Source organism: Phyllopteryx taeniolatus, chromosome 17 (assembly GCF_024500385.1).
Source record: "Phyllopteryx taeniolatus isolate TA_2022b chromosome 17, UOR_Ptae_1.2, whole genome shotgun sequence".
Taxonomy (NCBI): Eukaryota; Metazoa; Chordata; class Actinopteri; order Syngnathiformes; family Syngnathidae; genus Phyllopteryx; species Phyllopteryx taeniolatus.
The window spans coordinates 10123803-10146131 of record NC_084518.1 but is presented as its reverse complement, the minus strand read 5'-3'; the positions used below and the strand labels follow the sequence as shown (position 1 = coordinate 10146131).

At 41.2% G+C, this 22329-nt stretch overlaps 1 protein-coding gene across 5 annotated transcripts in view; it reads left to right on the top strand.

Moving 5' to 3' along the window:
• The window catches only part of LOC133466921 (serine/threonine-protein kinase PAK 3), a 32165-nt gene continuing 9836 nt past the window's right edge, over nt 1-22329 (top strand). Inside the window, exons 1-13 of one of the 5 annotated variants that reach the window (XM_061751112.1) lie at nt 10925-11376; nt 11492-11588; nt 13165-13358; nt 13474-13574; nt 15506-15659; nt 15784-15821; nt 17515-17577; nt 19026-19187; nt 19291-19465; nt 20243-20306; nt 20941-20989; nt 21407-21519; nt 21940-22057. In XM_061751112.1, the coding sequence (XP_061607096.1) occupies nt 13187-13358; nt 13474-13574; nt 15506-15659; nt 15784-15821; nt 17515-17577; nt 19026-19187; nt 19291-19465; nt 20243-20306; nt 20941-20989; nt 21407-21519; nt 21940-22057 (1209 nt within the window). In that variant the 5' untranslated portion in view covers nt 10925-11376; nt 11492-11588; nt 13165-13186. Of the gene's footprint in view, nt 217-10924; nt 11377-11491; nt 11589-13164; nt 13359-13473; nt 13575-15505; nt 15660-15783; nt 15822-17514; nt 17578-19025; nt 19188-19290; nt 19466-20242; nt 20307-20940; nt 20990-21406; nt 21520-21939; nt 22058-22329 lie in introns of those variants that run through there. The other 4 variants (XM_061751113.1, XM_061751110.1, XM_061751115.1 and 1 more) reach the window with 4 other exon arrangements.

Genomic DNA, 22329 nt, shown 5'->3' with positions numbered 1-22329 from the left:
GGATGACGTCACGAGCTAGGGAACAGTGAGCAGCCAGTGAAGCATCCAGCCAGCCTTCCGAACAAGCCTGCTTTTAGGGTCAGGAACTGGTCTGACAAGAGAATGGAAATCCTGCCGTAAACTGTCACTGGGACCAGGACAGAAGACGATGATTCCACCACAGGTGATGGCTCATGGGCGAAACACGGACCGAGAGAATGTGAAGACATAGTTCAGGTAATTCCTCCCCTGTGTTTGCAATATGGTGATGTAAAGAGAGGGGGAAGCAGAGGAGGCAGGAGAGGCGAGGAGGAGGACGGGAGGGGGAGACTGTGGTTGTGTATGTCGGGGTGCTTTGTAGCTCATTTTACCCGTCTTCCACTGTGCAATGGGCCCTGCTAAGGAAGCAGCTGTTTGAGCTGCAGTCTGTTCGAGTGAGACTTTGTGACTGCATTCATTAAAATGGGCTTTACGTGTTCTTTCTTTTTATCCCATCCTATATTTGCGACCCCACCTCCACTCCCCTGCATCTCATCAACACTGTATGGAGTGCATGCACCCCCTCGCAAATTAGTGATAGGGAGGTGTTTCTAATCAATAGTGGCGTTTGTGTAGGCCTTCAGCAGCTGCAGTTGCAACACCAGAACCCCAAAATATAAAGAAGCCTTGCTATTTAGGGTTTAGTCCTGAATTGGATGGATGGATGGATGGATGGGAGCTATATGTGCGGATGCTTCGTATCCTTACGGATCTTCTTTTGTTACCTCTGCGGTGTGTTCCTTGAGGCCTCACTACAAAGGATGATGTAGGAGGAAAACTGTCTTTTTTGGGGTCAATAACCATATATACAACGCTTGGACGTGCCTCCGTCTCCTGGCGTTGACATGTACGTGTGCAGCAGTTTCATGGCGGCTCCACTGACAAGCAGATATACAACATCTGGTCACCTGACTTCTTTGGGGATGGGAGCGGGGGCGGGGGCCGTTCCTGCGAGAGCCAAGCCGCTACTCCTCGGATTCATCCACAGCCCATCGCTGGACAGATGAATGTGCTTCTCCACCGTCACCTCCACTCATTTTAGTCACGGCGTGCAAGTGATCAAATGTGAGAGATCCATGTCTGCGGGCATCCATCCCTGAGATTTGTGAGGTGCAAGGCCTGATGGGAAACCTGTTGTCTGGCTGTCATGCGAATGGGAGATTTTAGGGAGTCAACTCAGTGATGGAGGGGAGGGTGTGATGATAGCAAGGGGAATGGGGGGATGGGTTGAAGGTGTTACTCCCTGCGAACACTGGCCTGCTATACACTGATATTCAGTAGATGCCTCTATTTCCACAGCTAACAACATAACTATATGCACACATTATTTCATTGCCCTCATATTTATTAACAAACCCTAATTCCAATGAAGTTGGGACATAGTGTTAAACTTAAATAAAAACAGAATACAATGATTTCCAAATTATTTTCGGTCAACAATATATTAAATTAATTACATTACAAAGCAAGACAAGATATTTAATATTCAAACTGATGAACGTTATTGTATCCATCCATCCATCCATTTTCTGAGCCACTTCTCCTCACAAGGGTCGCGGGCGCGCTGGAGCCTATCCCAGCTATCATCGGGCAGGAGGCGGGGTACACCCTAAACTGGTTGCCAGCCAATTGCAGGGCACATACAAACAAACAACCATTCGCACTCACAGTCACACCTACGGGCAATTTAGAGTTTCCAATTCATGCATGTTTTTGGGATGTGGGAGGAAACCGGAGTGCCCGGAGAAAACCCACGCAGGCACGGGGAGAACATGCAAACTCCACACAGGCGGGCCGGGGATTGAACCCCGGTCCTCAGAACTGTGAGTCTGAAGCTCTAACCAGTCGTCCACCGTGCCGCCCGTTATTGTATTATTTTGCAAATATTCTCTCATTTTGAATTTGATGTCTGCAACACATTCCAAAAAAGATGGGACAGGGGCAACAAAAAAGTGGGAAATTTGAGGAATGCTCCAAAAACACCTGTTTGAAACATTCCACAGGTAAACATATTAATTGGAAACAGTTGAGTGCCATGAGTGGGTGCAAAGGACCATCCCCAAAAGGCTCAATTGTTCAAAAAAAAGGATGGGGCGAGGTTCACCACTTTGTGAACAACTGCATGAGCAAATAGTCCACCAGTTTAAAAAAAAACTTCTCAACATACAATTGCAAGGAATTTAGGGATGTCATAATCTACGGTCCATAATATCATCAAAAGATTCAGGGAATCTGGATAAATCTCTGCACATAAGCGACCAGGCCGAAAAACCAAGATTGAATGCCCGTAACCTTCAATCCCTCTGGCGGCACTGCATTAAAAGCCAGAATCATTGTGTAAAGGATATTGCTGCATGGGCTCAGGACCACTTCAGAAAATCATTGCCAGTTAACAGACTTCGTCGCTACATTTACAAATGCACATTAAAACTCTACCATGCAAAGCGAAAGCCATATATCAACAACACCCAGAAACCCTGCTGGCTTCTCTCAGTCCAAGCTCATCTGAGATGGACGGACACAAAGTGGAAAAGTGTGCTGTGGTTTGATGACTCCACATTTCAAAAATTGTTTTTGGAAATCATGGACCAAAGAGGAAAAGGACCATCCAAATTGTTATCAGTGCAAAGTTCAAGAGCCAGCATCTGTGATGGTATGTGGATGTGTTAATGCCCATGGCATGGGTAACATGCACATCTGTGAAGTCACCATTAATGTTGAAAGGTACAAGTTTTGGAGCAATATATGCTGCCATCCAAGCTATCAAGTCTTTTTCAGGAACATCCCTGCTTATTTCAGCAAGATAATGCCAAACCACATTCTGCACACGTTACAACAGCGTTGCTTCGTGGTAAAAGAGTGCAAGTACTACACTACCATGACAGCTGTCCAGACCTGTCTCCCATTGAAAATGTATGGCACATTATGAAGCGCAAAATATGACAAGAGAGAGCCCGGATGGTTGAGCAACTGAAGTTGTACATCAAGCAAGAATGGGAAAGAATTCCTCCTCCAAAGCCTCAACAGTTAGTGTCCTCAGTTCTCACAAGTTTATTAAGTGTTGTTAAAAGGAAAAGTGACGTAACCGAGTGGTAAACATGCCCCTGTCCCAGCTTTTAAGGAATGTGTTGCAGGCATCAAATTCAAAATGAGTGATATTTGCAAAAAAATAAAAAATAAAATAATTTATCAGTTTGAACATTCAATATCTTTTCTTTGTAGTGTGTTCATTTGAATATAGGTTAAAAAGGATTTGCAAATCATTGTGTTGTGTTTTTATTTATGTTTTACACAACGTCCTAAGTTTATTGGAATTGGGGTTTGTAAAAAGGAAATATTTAGTTGCCATACCACATTGTCCCAATCTAAAGTGAGGCCTAGAGAGCCATTGCATTAATGGGCACAGTTGTAATCTCCACTATATTCTTTACTGTTGAATCCTCTTCCCTCTTCGTTGTGCTCCTCAACCCTCATAAACTCCTCACACCTTCTCCTTCAAGCAGCACAGAAGCATCTTTCTGAGATCTGTCTGCCCATCACCCAGAATTTACTGTGGTTCGGTCTGTCTTTGTGGTCTCTGAATGTTACATGCAACTCATGAAAATTTCATAGCTGAAAACAAGTAGGCAAAAGGTAACATGGCCGATTCCTACAACGCTCATGCTCACGCTATTCAGCATTACTGGAAAGATCTGTAAAACTGCACCGTCCACTGTACTGTTTGTATAGTAAACAAATGTAAACACACGGGCGAGCGGGAACAAACCCAAGTTGTGACGCTTGTCTGTCATTTTAATCATTATCTTCGCGATGCTAAACAATTCACGAAACTTGCAGATTAGGATAAATGTGTGGATTCGTTTACACTTTTGGTTCCATTCCAAATTTTCCTTCTTAATGATTCGTACAAGATGAAGCTTTATGAAAAAATGCAGGAAGTGGGTATCCAAGAAGGTTAACAATTTGGTGGTGATCCAAATTAGGATTGTTTAACCTTGGCAGATGTTTGCTGTCCACTGAGTGCTGCCATTAAACAACATATAATAAAATACTGGATGATTTTACGCTGGCCTATTTTTCCTCACGTTTGCAGTTCTTGGGCCTCCTTATGTTTTCCATTATGGCAAATGTAACCCAACACACACAGCCTCTCTTACCTCGCCTCGACTAACAAAAGCAGCAGAACATCGTCTTGGCCTGCAGCCCACTTAAAGTGGACTCTCTGAAATATGATACACGTACAAGGAGGCCTCCATCTGTTGGAGTCGGGGTGAAAGTTGCTGCTGGATAGCGTGCTGTTCAGTAAAGTCACCGTTAAGGTCTCCCGTGTCTTCTAATAATGCAGAAGTTATGTGCCGTGTGTGTTTGTTTTAGGGTCTAACTGACTCCAGTAGTGTATTGTTGTAGGTGTGCCAGGGCTGCAGTGTGTGTATGTCATGGATTAGCATGTAGGATTGGAAGCCATCTGGCCATTTTGTTCACGTTGGGGAGGGGGAGTAAGTGCGAGAGATGCATGGAGGGAGACACTCACACACTGACACATTGACACAACTTCAGTTGTAATCTCCCTACTTGATGTCTGTTGCTTCTTACAATGCAGTTGCTTGTCTGTGTGCATTAATGTGTTAGTTTGTTTGTCTGAGCGTCCGCGATAGTCCCTTCTTCGTTCCGATGCATCAACCTCCAGCTGTAAATTTGACTTTAAGGGCAGTTCAGAGGGTTTTCGTCATAGGGTTCAATATTCTAGAAAGTCAGAGACGCTAGTACGCTACACCCTTTACTGTAAGATGACTCAGAGGATGAAGATGGACGGCGACTTGCTGAATATAAGGATGAAATGTTGCAGAGTAGGAAGAGGTTTAAGAGATTAGCAAGTTTCACTGGGTCAGGCATTTGTGGAGGGGTTGGCTGAACTTGAATATCTCACGTTAAAGATGCCAGAGAATCTAAGATGTTAAGGGAATTCAGAGGAAGACTGCAAACGCCCTCACATGGATTTACATTTGGGTTTCCTCAATGTTGTAAACTCTCATTTTGGCTCTCTTTTGACAGCACTGGATTTCATTTACAGTGGTTGAGAGCTGCACACGCTGCATCTCCAGCTGCAGTATTTAACTGCTCTTATTTTACAAAAAGCTGTTTCAGCGAGCGCATATTTCAAGCTCTGCGAATGCAGGTGAAAGGGAAGATTGCACACTGTTGCTTTGCCTCCAAAGAGGTCTGTTTATTTTCTCAGCTGTAAGGAGGTGCAACTATTGTGTACGGTTTCTGGTAATGTACTTGCTCAAAAGCGAATATGACGCTCATATTCAAACTGTTTTATATGCAGTATAGTTGGAGAATGTGAACTTGAGAGTAGTAGAAAAATAGATTCAGCAAAAATGTTTAATTTGATTCAATTTAGTAATCATTGTACACACACCAGCTACATTTGGTGCAGTTGCAAAATTTACTGGAATTCAATGCAAGAGTTTTGTAAGAAAGACTGCCTTTTACAAAGACAATGTACGATTCATTTACAAAGTAACAAATTATTAAATTCTGGTTGGTGTAGTACTGCACTACTCATATTGCGATGTCTTTCCACTATAGTATTTTGCCCCTTTATAGAAGAATAAAGTAACTTAAATATTATAATAAATTGAATTTTGTAAAGACACTTCTTGTATTTATTGTCATTTATTTTAGGAAGTGTCCACTGAGTGTAGATACTTTTCAATTATCTATTCATTGAATGTGACTGGAAACCCACAAATAAACCCAAAACACAGCATTAGGGCTATTACTAACACGAGGCAAATTTAGATTACAAATATATTTCCTATTCCAAACTGTAAGATCGGTAGAATAAATTTGTTACATTTATGCTCCTGGCGTTTCTGCACGCACACACGGCCACAAGCAATTATATTTGTCAGCAATTCATGTTGTCGTTTTTATTGCTGCACTCCTTCTGTTTTTGTGTCACATGCCAATGACACGGTGGCCGACTGGTTAGAGCGTCAGCCTCACAGTTCTGAGGACCCGGGTTCAATCCCCGGCCCCGCCTGTGTGGAGTTTGCATGTTCTCCCCGTGCCTGCGTGGGTTTTCTCCGGGCACTCCGGTTTCCTCCCACATCCCAAAAACATGCATTAATTGGAGACTCTAAATTGCCCGTAGGCATGACTGTGAGTGCGAATGGGTCTTTTGTTTCTATGTGCCCTGCGATTGGCTGGCAACCAGTTCAGGGTGTACCCCGCCTCCTGCCCGATGACAGCTGGGATTGGCTCTAGCACGCCCGCGACCCGAGTGAGAAGAAGTGGCTCAGAAAATGGATGGATGGATGGATGGATGCCAATGATGCAAGCAACAACACACCTTGACTGAACATGATTGTCTGACAGTAACAGTGTGTCATTTGATGCAAGGCCATTAGGAGATATGATTGGCTGTTAATATGGCATCCTTGTGCAAGCAAAAGTGTGTATTTGTTGTGTGACATCATTGCTAGCAATAATGCTAGCTAATTGAAATTGCTACCTGCTGGTATAGAGGGTTAACATTTTGGCAGGTCCAGAACCAGAGCCAGATTAATGTGATCAGTGTCTACCTCAAAACGGACACAACGAATTTACCTTATGCAGAAATGCTAAATATTTTTTATATTCTTAATGATTGTGATATTTTTTTTTAAATAGTCATTTAGCCCAGCAGCATACATGTAGCTCTAGGCATCAGTTCATCCATTTATCTGGCCCAGAATGCAGTTCCTCCTTTAATACATGACAATTCTAAATCAAAATAATTCAATTGAAATAAATAATGTGTATGAAAACTATAACAATAATACAAATACATTACCAAATACATCATATTTGAATTTTAAGTGTGCTTAAAAATAGAAGTAGAACAGCTTCTTCTAAGTTGAGATATATAGTAGGTAGCTCTTTTCAAACTGTAAAACGTCAAAATAAAAGACTAATCATGGAGATATGGTTTCAGTAACCTCTCTCTAAGCAGGAATTGCTTTTTCTTCAAAACAGACAAGTTGCCTTGTAAATGCGCTTAAAATGCTTTCAGGATCCTACAGATGTCCACTTGACAGATAATTTCGGTTTGGGCTATACTAGAGGTTACCTGACAAAGTAGACTTTTTCACATTAATACTTTTATTCCATCGCAATCTCCTCCTCATAATCTATACAGCAAAATTGTCAGCTATGACTATTTGATTTGTTTCACACTTTTAATTTTCTATTTGCGCTGACGACATGCCATCAATGAAAGAGAGAACAGAAAATATAGTTGCTGCACAAACCCATTAAAATGATCTTTTTATTAAAATGTCAGGTTTAACGTGCGCTTTTGGGTGTGAGCTAGCTCCTGCATGTGCGACTACGAAAAAGCGACACACAGCTAAATATTAAATGGCAGACAGTATGGGCTCTCACGCCTCCCCAGCAGGGAGCTTTAGGGAAGGTGAGGGTTTGGTGGTGAATAAATTAGTCTGCAGGGTGGACTAACCAGTTCTCTCAGTTTGTTTAATAAGGGAAATGTTATCCCTCAACCGTTTGAGCCGATCAACTGAATCCTTAAACACTTAGCCTGATCAAATGAGATCTTGAAATCAAACACTTACTAACGCCAATGTTGATCAATATGAATGATAAAATTAATTACATGAAAGATACATTTTAAAACAATGTGCAAGTAAAGTTTTAGCTTGTCAATAAAGTTCTTATTTAATGAAACTAGGTCCAAATAAGTACTGTACGTTTTGACCTAATTTAACTGCAGTAAAGTTGTATTTGAATGCAAATTGAGCAGCCACAACTACAACTAAAAGATAAAAATAAAGGCCACCTGTATGTACTGTGTAAGTAATTATTGGTTTATAAATGATTTTGAGGCGATCTAGGAAAAGGCCACAATTAGGTAAAACAAGATCAGGCAGTGACATCTGGCTCGTGGCTAATAATAGCTCCCTGCTAACTGATTAGAGATGTTTGCACACTGTGCGGCATACAAACGAGCGGCTGGGAGATAAACGTGCTACTTGCTACAGGTTTGTCTTTGCAAAGAAGACTCTCCCTTCAATAAATATGTGAAAAGAGAATTCTTCAAAACTGCAGGTTGTCAGGGGTCAGGCTGAATGGACATTTAAAGTAGAAGATGTGCATGCGGTCTTTGAATCCATTTAGCTTTGCTTTTGATATTGTGTAATCATGCTCCAGTTGGCATATTATGAATGAATATAGGCTTTTTATATGAGCACAATTAAGACGTTAGCTTTCTCCAAGGCGTGGACGACATCGGCTAAAAATAGACATTCAAGGAGAAGTTTAAAATTAAATCAAGAAATTATAATTCTATTGGAATTAAATAATCACCATAATAATGACTAATAGACTTTCATATATTTTATCCTATCCTGAGGTTAATACAATTTCAAAAGTTGAACATAATTCATATTGTTTTGGTCAAATTAAGGTTTGTTCGGATAAAAGAAAACACCAATCCATTCCAAGGTCAAACTGTTGCAATATTAAAAACCTTTATTAACTGTACAGGTAATGTTTAAAAAACATTTTCTAATAACGTTAATTCAATATAGAGGAAAACATCATAACAGAAGGACTTATTTAACATTTGCTTGATCAAATTCTGCAACCAAACGGTAACAAACTGAGTGATCTAAAGCAAAATATACTTTTACTTCAATACGCAAATAAATGTCAAATCTTTAATGAGCGACCGTTTAGTAGTGGCTGCTGCAGTGTTGTTTAAAAGAACATAAGATAATTTATCAGTGACATTGCCACCACTTTTCCATAGGCATCCAAACAGATCTTGCCCTCCTCAGAGAGAAGTGCTTTGTATCTTTGAAGAATTAGAAAAAATGTGTTGGAAGTGGCGGCACGGTGGGCGACTGGTTAGCGCGTCAGCCTCACAGTTCTGAGGATCGGGGTTCAATCCCCGGCCCCGCCTGTGTGGAGCTCGCATGTTCTCTCCGTGCCTGCGTGGGTTTTCTCCGGGCACTCTGGTTTCCTCCCACATCCCAAAAACATGCATGAATTGGAGACTAAATTGCCCGTAGGTGTGAATGCGAGTGTGAATGGTTGTTTGTTTGTATGTGCCCTGGGATTGGCTGGCAACCAGTTCAGGGTGTACCCCGCCTCCTGCCCGATGATAGCTGGGATAGGCTCCCGCGACCCTAGTGAGGAGAAGCGGCTCAGAAATGGATGGATGTGTTGGAAGTAAGCTAAACATTGTTTTTTTATTATGATAGGGAGAGTTTCTTTTGGAATCTTCTTCTGCCCAGCCATATTAGAGAGGTCCGAGTATTGCCTTTTTTTCCATTAGGTAAGTTAAAACAGTGTTGTACAGTTTAATATTGATTATTTTCCATAGTTTTGTAGCAGCTTCATAACAGTAAAGTTTGGTAAAGACAATTAGTTTTTTGTGGAGCTGTTGTCTGTAGTAGGAGGGAAAGAAAAATACAATTTTATGTTGTGAACTTGTTTGTGGCTGTGTTTTCATGTTTTACGTGTCACAAAGGAGGACACGAGGCGTTGTATTTGAGGATGAATTATAGAGTGAGAGTCATATGCATGTCAGCAGGGTTCATTACGTGTTGCTGCTACTATTGATAAATTTTCCCTCTGTAATTTGTGACCAGATAGTGATCCCCCGGCAGCACGGTGGACGACTGGTTAGAACGTCTGCCTCACAGTTCTGAGGACCCGGGTTCAATCACCGGCCCCGCCTGTGTGGAGTTTGCATGTTGCGTGGGTTTTCTCTGGGCACTCCGGTTTCCTCCCACATCCCAAAAACATGCATGGTAGGCTAATTGACAACTCTAAATTGGCTCTATATGTGCATGTGAGTGCGAATGGTTGTTTGTTTGTATGTGCCCTGCGATTGGCTGGCAACCAGTTCAGGGTGTACCCCGCCTCCTGCCCGATTATAGCTGGGATAGGCTCCAGCACGCCCGCGACCCTAGTGAGGAGAAGCGGCTCAGAAAATGGTTGGATGGATGGATAGTGATCCCCCATTGATCGCATCTCAGTTGCAGCTGTCATATTAGGCAAACCACGGTGCATGATCAGTACTCACAATGATAGTCATCAGTCGCTTTAAAGACACTTCAGACCTGCATTGATAGGTGAGTCACATTTAATCGTCTGGTTTTTATCCTCCCGTTGTTGTTAGAGACACCATGCTGCTTTAGACTGTAAACACAGTGTTTGTTAAACACAGACCCAACCAGAAAATGTCTTTCTAAAAATACATTAATGAGCGCAACATTTTATCTATAGTCTGCCCTTCTTGCACTTGCGTGCAACAAAGACAATGTAACGTGAATTCTTAAAGCTCCATTTGTAAAAAATGAATGCAAATTTTTAAAATATGTTTTTGGAATGCGGCACGGTGGCCGACTGGTTAGAGCGTCAGCCTCACAGTTCTGAGGACCCGGGTTCAATCCCCGGCCCCGCCTGTGTGGAGTTTGCATGTTCTCCCCGTGCCTGCGTGGGTTTTCTCCGGGTACTCCGGTTTCCTCCCACATCCCAAAAACATGCATGAATTGGAGACTCTAAATTGCCCGTAGGCATGACTGTGAGTGCGAATGGTTGTTTGTTCCTATGTGCCCTGCGATTGGCTGGCAACCAGTTCAGGGTGTACCCCGCCTCTTGCCCGATGACAGCTGGGATAGGCTCCAGCACGCCCGCGACCCTAGTGAGGAGAAGCGGCTCAGAAAATGGATGGATGGATGGAATGCGGCACGGTGGAGACTGATTAGCACATCTACCTAGCACATCTGCCTCACAGTTCTGAGGACCGGGGTTCAAATCCCGGCTCCGCCTGTGTGGAGTTTGCATGTTCTCCCCGTGCCTGCGTAGGTTTTCTCCGGGTACTCCGGTTTCCTCCCACATCCTAAAAACATGCAGGGTAGGTTAATTGAATACTCTAAATTGCGAATGGTTGGTACCCCGCCTCTCGCCCAAAGTTAGCTGGGATAGGCTCCACCACGCCCGTGACCCTAGTGAGGATAAGTGGAACGGAAGATGACTGAATGAATGAATGTTTTTGTAATAAGCAGCCACATGATAAGAAGAAAGTGTATAATGTTGAAGCTCCTTCTTTGTTGCCCTTTGAAGCTTTTGCTCCAAACTTCCTGACAGACTCTCAATCAATTAATCAATCAGGGGGTTGACTAATCCCCATACTTCCACAGAATCTTAATTCTGCATTTTACCAAGCTATTTAGGGCAATTCTATGCTGTCTGTGCTGTGCCTCATTTCATAAATGTTAGGGTGAGTTTTATGTGGAAGACTTCGGGATGAACCAGAACATGGATTGTATGCTCCACCTTCTCGTAAGTCCTTAAACAACAAAGTGACCTTCAGGGTTTCTTCTTGAAACATGTCTTTGAGGCCTATTTGGTGAGTGAATTTGTCTACATTGGAAACGTTTCTTCTTCTCCCTGGCAGCTCTCGTCAGATCAGTGAGTTCCTCCCCTCCATCATCAGGACTTCTTGCCAGGTCCTATCCCTGCAGTTTTCAGTTAAGATGTGGCACCTTTTGGTGGTGAGAAAAGACTTGGTTTTTTTTCAGCCTCTCCCATCTTGGTGGCAACATCAGAATCCCTTCGTCCTATCCATCATCTCTTTCTCTCGAAGCCATGCATACTCTAAAAGTCCCTTTTCATTGAATGTCTTTCTTTTTCACACTCTGTTGATTTTTTTTTTTTTTTTTTTTTACCACTGAAACTGCAGAACCTCAGTCTGTAAGGACTTTTCTGTCAGGATTTTGGAGATAGGAAAGTTCACCTCATTCCAATAACTAGTGTGTCCATATGTTTTGACTGACCTCTGACCTTTGAACGCCATGCATCTCTTGGCTTGTCTTTTGCTTGCATTTTTGCCTTGAAGTAAATGTACATTTAAGGAGTAAGACTCCAGCATTTTCCCAATACTTTTGTCCTTATGGTGTCCCAATACATTTGTCCAGCATAAACCATATGTGTCCTTTTACTTGTTAACAAATTTGAGTGAGACATTTTTTTACATTATGGTTCATATAGCTTTGTTTTTTTATGACAATTAAGAATGTAAAAAATTTGATGGCTGCACATGAACATTACTCTTTTATCAAGTTTTTTGAAATATGTCAAACGTTAAAAACATCTTTCTTTAGGTCTTTCGAGACAATTTGACACAGATTAGAAAGTATTTTGGTGTTCCACAGTACTGGATAACAAAATATAAATTAAAATTTTCTAAATTAGGACAAGTTCCACTTCTGTGAAAAGTGATATTTTGACATGAATACCAACATTTCTTATCAACCGGAAAGAGAGCACAGAGCCCTTGTCATAGTAATGGAGTTAATAAATATCTGGTTGTATCATTTCTTGTGGGAAGATGAAGAATACGGCCTAACCATCCATTTTGTCCTGTGCCACTTAAAATAGTTTTAGGTCACCATGAAGGCACATGTGTGTGATATACAGGATTCGGAGTGTACGCTGTGTCAGAAAGAGCTCAGGGATGGCTTTTGTTTGTTAATGTAGGTCTCCATGAAGGGGGCAGCCTGGCTGGCCCGCTTTCCTGGGAGAGTCGCGCTGCACATCACATGACGGGCTTGGCCTCAGGGCGAGGCAGTAAAGGAGTCTAACATGCTAGTGGGATGGGCGGGTGGAGGACAAATACGCGAGTGTTGAAAATCTTAATTTAGTACAGGTTGTCAGATGTGAGCTATTTCAATTAACTTTGTGGGTGCATCAAGCCAATGGTGCTTTAACCAGGTTCCTGCTGTTTGAATGAGAAAATAGGTCAAAGCTCAGACCACTTTGCACCATCTGTATGCGGTGTGATCTGTCTGATGTGACAGTCACATTACCCCAATTCTGCTGCCTCAGAAAGCAGCTGACCAGAAAAGGAACTGTGTACATACATCACTACCCTGACTGGACCTTTAGCACCATTTTGTGTGTAATATCACAGGAAACGGGAAGTGCTGGTGGTCAGTTTCCACACTTTCTTTCCCCGACTCAAAATTTTACAGAGTATAATTCTACATGCATACAATGTACACAATGTTTTACTGTATGTTGCTGACTTCATTGTCACACTGCTGAAACCTCACTCTTTCGCTTTTCTAGGACATTGTGAGTGCTATTAAAGATGTCTGATAGTGTCGATATTGAAGAGAAACCACCAGCCCCTCCCTTGAGAATGAACAGTAGTTCCAGAGACTCTTCATCAGTGAATCCCGCCTCTAAACCACTTCCAATGGCTCCTGAAGAGAAAATCAAGAAAGTGCGCCTGCGCTCCATCTTCCCTGGAGGAGATAAGAGTGAGTACCCTTCGCCCCATGTCACCTTCACGGTCAGCCCCGTTTTGATTCACTTCTACTACACATTTACTTTGTGTACCATTCGAAATCAGGTTGTGTTCTTGATTTTGTTTAGCAAACAAGAAGAAGGAGAAGGAGCGTCCCGAGATATCGCTTCCTTCCGACTTTGAACACACCATCCATGTGGGCTTTGATGCAGTAACAGGAGAATTTACAGTGAGTGTCGATTTCACCCAATAGAACAGCAAGAGATCACCCATCTGGCAGCATTCATTATGAAACATCAAGTTTTCATAAGGATGTGACTATAGGTCCACTGATGAAAGATTTCCGTTTCTGGCGGTCTGTTGTGACCCTAATTTGAATATTTTATGTGTCATTGTTTTATTTATTTATTTTTTTACTTTTTTGTATGAAAATTATTTTTTCAACCTGGTATTTATGATGAGTATGTAGGTGATTCCCATCAATGTTTTTGTGTAAATCCACCAATTCCTCATAACTACAAATATTTGTAAAATTGCTTTTATTTTATTCATTGTGTATGTGAGAATGAGAACCATATGATGATGATGATGATGATGATGATGATGATAATAATAATATGTACAAATATTACCTGATTCGAACTACATCAGTGTATAAATACATAAGACAAAATATGTGATTTCAAAACAAGTTTCATCTAGTTGTGGTTCAACATTAGCAGAATTTTAAATTTACTTTGAAAATCCCATTTTACATATTCAGTTGCTCATATTTATTAAACGGGGATAAAGTTTCATCCACATCTTGAATTCCCTCTGGATTTAAGGGAACAAATTGCCAAAACTGGAGTTTATTTTGCAGGTAAGAAATTTTAAAAACCTTGGCATTATTCACTGTCATATTATATTCAATGGACTCAAAGAGCAAAATAATTAACAATAAAGTTTTACAGTTTTTGTCTCGGGAACCAGTTTGTTTGGTAGCATGAATTCCAAAAGCATAATTGTGTATTTTAAAAATAACAAATAAGACCTTGTTTGTTTCACAAGCTGTGACACACTGAGGGCGTCACGGTGACTTTCTGTGGTTGATTTGGACTTTGATGGTAAAAGATTAGGTCCAACTTCAGCAGTTGCTCAAAGGGATCTTGGCTACACTAGAACTGGAAAAATAAAATGGAAAAATTTGATTCGTTAGACTTAAAACGAACCATGTCACATCCTTCAGTTCTATTCACTCATAGGTGAAAAGATTTGAAAGAGGAAATTAGTGATGCTTATGATGAATCATTTCACACTATGTATTTTGTAATATTAGAAAAAGACAATTAGGACAAATTAATACTTCACAGGGGGCACGGTGATGAAGCGGTTACCACGTCCGTCTCACAGTTCTGAGGTTGGGGGTTCGAATCAGGGCGGAGTTCTTTGGCTTCCGTCCGCCAATCCTAGTAAAGATAAGCGGTACAGATAATGGATGGAAATTAATAGTTCTCTAACATTGTCAATCAAAGTGGATCTTTTTTTATGTAGACACTGAATTTTTAATACAGCACTTGGATTTGATCTCAGGTGTGCAGGAATGTATGTACACCATAACATGTTGACAAACTGCCAAGTTAATAGACATCATATTTATTCTTTTTTTTAACCCTTTAGTCCATTGGTCAGCAAGTGCCATCTACAGTTACCATGGTAACATAGCTAACATATAATAATGGAAGCCAATAAATATTTTGGACAAAACTATACAGTGCCATGAAAAAGTATTGGCCCCCTTCTCAAATTCTTATATTTTTGCATAGTTTCCTCACTTTAATGTTTAAGATCATCAAACAAATGTAAATATAATATAATGTAATATAATAATATAGTTTTTTTCCTTAATAAATGAAGTCACCATTTAAAAACAACATTTTGAGGTCACTTGGGTTGTATTTGTCTGATATTTACATTTATTTGATGATCTTAAACATTAAAGTGGGGAAACTATGTAAAAATATAAGAATTTGAGAAGGGGGCCGATGCTTTTTCATGGCACTGTAGGTCAGTCCATTTGTGACTTCTGTTGATGTCCGAGGGTTTTCCTGAAAATGCAATGTTATAATTAGTTTAAAAGTCAAGAGGTTTTGAAGTTTGACCCCCTCTGCGTCTTTGTAGGGCATCCCAGAGCAATGGGCGCGCCTCCTACAGACCTCCAACATCACCAAGCTGGAGCAGAAGAAGAACCCACAGGCTGTGTTGGATGTCCTCAAGTTCTACGACTCCAAAGAGACAGTCAACAACCAGAAGTACATGAGCTTCACCTCAGGAGGTAGGGAGCACCAAAATGCTAATAATAATAATTTTTAAAAAAATATTCGAAAAAATAACTACAGAAAGCTTTTCTTAAAAAAAATATATATTTCTTAACAACATCATATTTTTTTATGTTTCAGACAAGTCAGCCCATGGTTACATAGCAGCAAACACTCTGGTGAGTCATTGTATAATTATGGATTATCATTTTTATTTATTTATTTATTTATTTTTCAGTTTTGCATGCTACTTTTACTTTGGTGGCTCCCTTGCTCTGTTTGTTAGGAATGGTAACATACAGTATAGCCTGACCTTCCCTGGAGATCCGTTTCCTCTCTATGGGAAAAGGACGTTTATTATTGTTTACATTATATGGTAGAATACTTACAATCAAAGTAAATGGAAGGAAGAATATTTTATCTTAATTTCAATAACAGTGTAAAAATCTAACAGGTAAGTTTTAACATTTTTTGCATTCAATTCATCTGAGTATTTATTGGAGTTACTATCAGCGCACATGCTTCCCTTTCATGGGCAAAATGTGCACATTCCACTCATGATACTTTCCCAGTAAATTCCCCGAACTTTGCAGCCATTTCAGTCAGTTTTGAACCCAAAATCCGATCCTGCTATGAGAGCGACTGCTGCTCATAGTTTATTTGTCCGATCTACTTAACTAGGTTTCCAAATACAAACAATAGAGGAGCTTCAGTGGAGGCTCAACTGTATCAAGGAGGACTCCCACTAGGCTGACCTCATTCCTAGCTTTGACCAGAGTAATCTATGCTTTTAAGGCCTTTCTCTGCACACACGCTCAGCCGGGTGAAGAAGTGCAATCCGAGTCTGGCAAGGGGGGTTTCGCGCCCCGGGCCAATCACACTGGTATCATGCAGGGCTGCTGCTTGGATAGTGCCAGCGAAGGGCCAAGCTATGGTGGGAGTAAGCCGAAGAGGTTGCGTGTGAGAGCGTATTTGAGGGCGTCTCAGACTGTTGCCTTGGTTCTATGCCCTGCAGACAGGACTCTGCTTTGAACTTGTGCAATAGATGGATCTCAGTGTATCCATCAGGCAGAACTATCAAAGAGTGGAAGTAAAGCAGATGTTTGTTTTTTGACCTAACTTAAACTTGTCTTTAGTTTTGCACTTGCTGCCATTGCATGTGGTAATCAAAATTCATATTTAGCTTCTTTGCACATCCTTTCAGTTTTCAAATCACATTATAGGTTGAGAAGACATAAGCACCGAGCCTCATCTTGACCTCACCTGTATTGTCTGTGTGACTCCGTTTTAGCATTAGAGACTGTACAGTACCAAAGAAACCATACTGTAACGAAAGTATGAAAGCACTGTTGACTGAAAAATGAAAGAACCTGCAGCTCCTCATAAATGTTTTATTATTCAGAAATTTGGTGACAGGAAACTATCCACAAAATTTGCCATAAACACAACAAATTGGTTTTAGTGTCATCTTTGATATGTTTATTGAGGCTTAGTACACAGAGATTTATCCAATTTGAAAGGACTATTGACTTTTGGAACAATAAATGTGCATTTGAGCTGTGAGGGACATAATGGTGACTGATATCACACCACTATCATTTGTTTTGTAATCCCACATCTGTAAAGTCTACATAAAGAATAGTTTTATAAAATTGCAGCTTTAGGAATTTGGACATTTGTGCACAAAGATGTCTCCATTGCGTTAGCATCCCTACTGTCACGTTGGAGCCCAGATTTATGGACCCAATGTCCATCCCTCAGTACCAACCTCCCCGCCCCCCTGCACTCCCCCTCCCCTGAAGTCCACTCACTCTTCAACACTGTGTGGGTTTGTTTTGAGTAAATCCTCCCATTTTCAACCTTCACATTCAGAACCGACTGCTGTCATCTGGGCCTCCTATCAGCCTTAGAACCTGCAGCGCATTATTTGACAAGGTAACTCCTCCATATTACTATTGCACATCTCTGCATTGGCTTTTAAGGTCTAATAATTTGATCTAAATGATGCCCAGTGGCGAGTACAAAATACTTACCAGATGTTTTCTTTTCAAGGCATCATCACTCTCTGTATTGGCATGGCGCCTATGGTCGACAGTACTATTTAATGATGTCAGGGGGGTATATGATATGAGCAAGGGCACCTCTTGGTGGTGGCGGCAAGGCAGGGCGCATGAACACGGAGGGTTGTGATGACTTTAAAACTGCATGTTCTAGCTCGTGTTCTTTTCCAACTTGATTGAACACTCTCCCTTGTAACTTCATCATCATTGATCAAATACCCGCATGGCTTTAACAAAAAATTAATAAATAAACACATTTTACTACTTACAAACATCCAGACTCTCATTTATGCACTGCACTGTTGACCCAATCCTTATTGGAGCAGGGCAGAGGCCTAGTAGGGTTGAACGAAGGACTGGGTCTTTCGTTCTTGTTTAATCACCAGAACTAAGCTGCACTGCTTCATTTATGCATGACAAGACTGGAAATGGATGTTTCCATTCCATCCATCCATCCATCCATCCATTTTCTGAGCCGCTTCTCCTCACTAGGGTCGCGGGCGTTCTGGAGCCTATCCCAGCCATCATCGGGCAGGAGGCGGGGTACACCCTGAACTGGTTGCCAGCCAATCGCAGGGCACATAGGAACAAACAACCATTCGCACTCACAGTCATGCCTATGGGCAATTTAGAGTCTCCAATTCATGCATGTTTTTGGGATGTGGGAGGAAACCGGAGTGCCCGGAGAAAACCCACGCAGGGACGGGGAGAACATGCAAACTCCACACAGGCGGGGCCGAGGATTGAACCCAGGTCCCCAGAACTGTGAGGCTGACGCTCTAACCAGTCGGCCACCGTGCCGCCTGTTTCCATTCCATAAGAGGAAAATGATCCAAGGCTAACTAACTGACTTTTGGATGTGGGAAACAAATACTCAGGGTTAAGCATAATAAATGTCTGAAGCATAGACTTTGCACTTGGTGAAAGGTTTATCGTGCATATCCAGGACATCCACGCAGGTCATCCACGCATTGCACTTCACTGCAATGTTGCAGCATGTTTGCTCCACTTAGGATAGTCAAATATGTAACAGTGTGTATAGAAAGTGCATTCTCATTCCTGGTTCTTGGCACAGAGAACCTAACCCCTTAACGCTGATAAAAATGCACCTTTTTCCTTTAGCTCTCTCTCAACCTGCTAACATTCCTGCCTGAGTAACACAACTGTGCTGCCATTTTCTTACCACGTTTAATAATATGGTACATCTCTGATTCCCAGGATTTTTTAGGTTTATAAAATCGATTCTAATAAACATCTCCTGGTTTGGGTTCCATTGGCTTGGACCTATTTGTGGTATTATACAGTACATGTTTTTCCATCCAGCAGGGTGCCAAAACATCAACGTCAGAACCCCCGATTGCTCCACCTGTGTCAGAAGAGGAGGATGAGGAAGAAGAGGAGGAGGAAGAGGAGGAAGAGGAGGAAGAGGACGACGACGACGAACTGCCCCCTGTCATAGCGCCTCGTCCCGAGCACACCAAATCTGTGTGTTTGTTTTCTTTTTTTTGTCATTTATTGAATGTGTGTGCAGTCAAAGCATGCTGATTCAAACATTGCCATGACTCCATCCTTTCACATCCTCCCGCAGATCTACACGCGCTCAGTCATGGACCCGCCCAAGCCTCCCACTCCCATTAAAGAGGTTGTGACACCACCTGAGTCACAGGTCCAGCCCGACAACACTTCGAGCACAATGTATCGTCACACTGACCGCCAAAGGAAGAAGTCCAAAATGACGGATGAGGAGATTCTGGAGAGACTCAGTATGTGTCTTTATATGCATCTTTAGAAATTGCTGTCTGTCTACATAACTTGTCCCACACACAGTTATTTTTTATTTATTTATTTATTTTATTTTTTTCAAATGCCCTGCCGTGCATCTCAGTATATTGAAATTCTGCCTTCATGAAGACCACAATGCTCAGTTTCGGTTGACACTGCCAGCGAGGTTTAAGGTTCAAGGTGCAATCATTTCAAATTTGGTATATTTAAAAAAAAAGAATAATTCCTTAGCTAAAGTCACATTAAGCTGCATAAATGTACTGTATCTTCAGGGGCATTTATTTACTCAGCTGCAGAGGGTACCAGACATGCATTTTTGAGAGTAGGCCACTATTTGAGGATATACGGGAATAAGTTACAATTGCCTTCAAATTATTAAAAACAATTTTAAAAAAATAGGTAAGGCATCGCAGTGTTCCATTTTTAAAAATTGTATTCATTAATGGGGTTGTAGGTTGCAGTGGTGTACAAGTGTAGTCCTATGCCATGGCAAACTACAACCACATAATGGTAAAATAAAAATACATTTCTGTGCACCTGGACCTAATGTTGTGACCAGTGAGCGTATGAGTGATCACATTCATTCACTGACGGTGACACTAAAGTTCTACTACGAAAATGGCTTACAGTACTTTCTAAAATTAGACTTGAAGGAAAAGTGTCTCTACCATGCACTTTTTTAAGCATTTATGCACACACACACACAGACACGCACAGGAACACACAATCATTATGCATGTGTTTTGTCTCTGACTCAGGGAGTATCGTGAGTGTGGGGGATCCCAAAAAGAAGTACACACGCTTTGAGAAAATAGGACAAGGGTAAGTGTGTGTGAGTGTAGTAAACTTGGAGCCTTTGTGAGTTAAGGTGAAAGCTCTTATATTACATAATTATTAGAGTGTATGATAGCAGCATACAGTAGTATATATTATATTATGTTTATTATATTATTTATAGCCTCTGTTGACACCCTCCTGAAGTTTACACAAAGATGATAAGAAAATCGAATGGGTTATACTTTTTCTTAAATGTGTTCAAAGAACCACAAATCTGTCTTTCTGCATAGTATCTACTTCCCTGGGCTCATATGTATTATTTCTTTGAATTATTATTATTTTTTTAATTACTCATTTAAGAAGGGGACATATAATCTGCCATTGTTAGCTCACATTGTTCAAGATTGTAAAAATGATATATGTCCTTTGTGTCTCCAGTCTTGATGATTAAGTAGGAAATGTGATGTGGTGGATGTGTTGTGGATTATTGTCATGTGGCACATTCAAATTGAATTTCCCCTCAAGTATAGTCATTCAATTAAATTTAGTTAAACAATTTTTTAAAGTTCCTGTTTGTTTTGTGTTAGCGATATTATAAAACTGTTTTAAAATCATTATAATTAATTTAGCTTTGAAGCTTTAAACGTGCATGTTATTGATATAATTTCTTTCCCTCCAGAGCTTCTGGCACTGTGTATACCGCCATCGACATAGCAACCGGCCAAGAGGTAAGTGAAAATTATGGTTTTAATTATCCATCCATCCATTTTCCGAGCCGCTTCTCCTCACTAGCGTCGCGGGCGTGCTGGACACCCTGAACTGGTTGCCAGCCAATCGCAGGGCACATACAAACAAAGAACCATTCGCACTCACATTCACACCTACGGGCAATTTAGAGTTGTCAATTAACCTACCACGCACGTTTTTGGGATGTGGGAGCAAACCAGAGTGCCTGGAGAAAACACACGCAGGCACGGGGAGAACATACAAACTCCACACAGGTGGGGCCGGGGATTGAACCCCGGTCCTCAGAACTGTGAGGCAGACGCTCTAACCAGTATACCACCGTGCCGCCGGGCCTAATTATTCAAATGGAATTAGTTAATTGTTGTGAACCATAGATTATCTTTTTTCATCCCCCTCAGGTTGCCATCAAGCAGATGAACCTGCAGCAGCAACCCAAGAAGGAGCTGATCATCAATGAGATCTTGGTGATGAGGGAAAACAAAAACTCAAATATAGTGAACTACCTGGACAGGTCAATTACTGAGTTTATAATGCCTCGCACTGATATCCATTTAATTTGATTTAGATTGCATCAGAATGTTTGACTGACTGTATTTTAGTGGGGTAGCAACAATCACTGGATTCTTTCGCTTCTGTTTTTGCTCCTTCATTGTTTATATGCTGGTCAGCATTATTTAAAAGCTACATTACTGTCCCCTGCTGTTGGAGAATGAAGATGACGGACAGGAATAACAAACAATACCTAAATTCTCATTTTCTTTTTCAGTGGATTTGTGTTTTAGTATTGTTTTTTAACATTTGTTATTTCATTTTTAAAATATTTATCATTACAAATTCTGACAGTCCTATCTGACTATACTGTATATCATCAAGCACACAAGACGATTTATTGCTGTTTATAGTCTGCTTACATATTGTATTATTTTTTCAGTTACTTAGTAGGGGATGAGCTCTGGGTAGTTATGGAGTATTTGGCCGGTGGCTCATTGACAGATGTCGTGACTGAGACCTGCATGGACGAGGGCCAGATTGCAGCAGTTTGCAGAGAGGTAAAATACACAGCTGAGGCCTCAGCAGCAACACCCACTCCCAAATGAGCCCCGTTGACAAGACCTTCACTTTGAGATGGGAAAACTGGAAACAGATTTGAAATCAGACATCGCAAATGTTCTTCTGGATGAATAGAGAAAAATTCCCACAGATAGCATTGCATAGTCATCATAGCTGGAAAGAAGATTTATTTTCTGCCATATCGGAATTGGCATCGGCCTCAAAAGAATCTGTGTCAGTCGGGCCTTATACTGTGTATCTAATAACATGA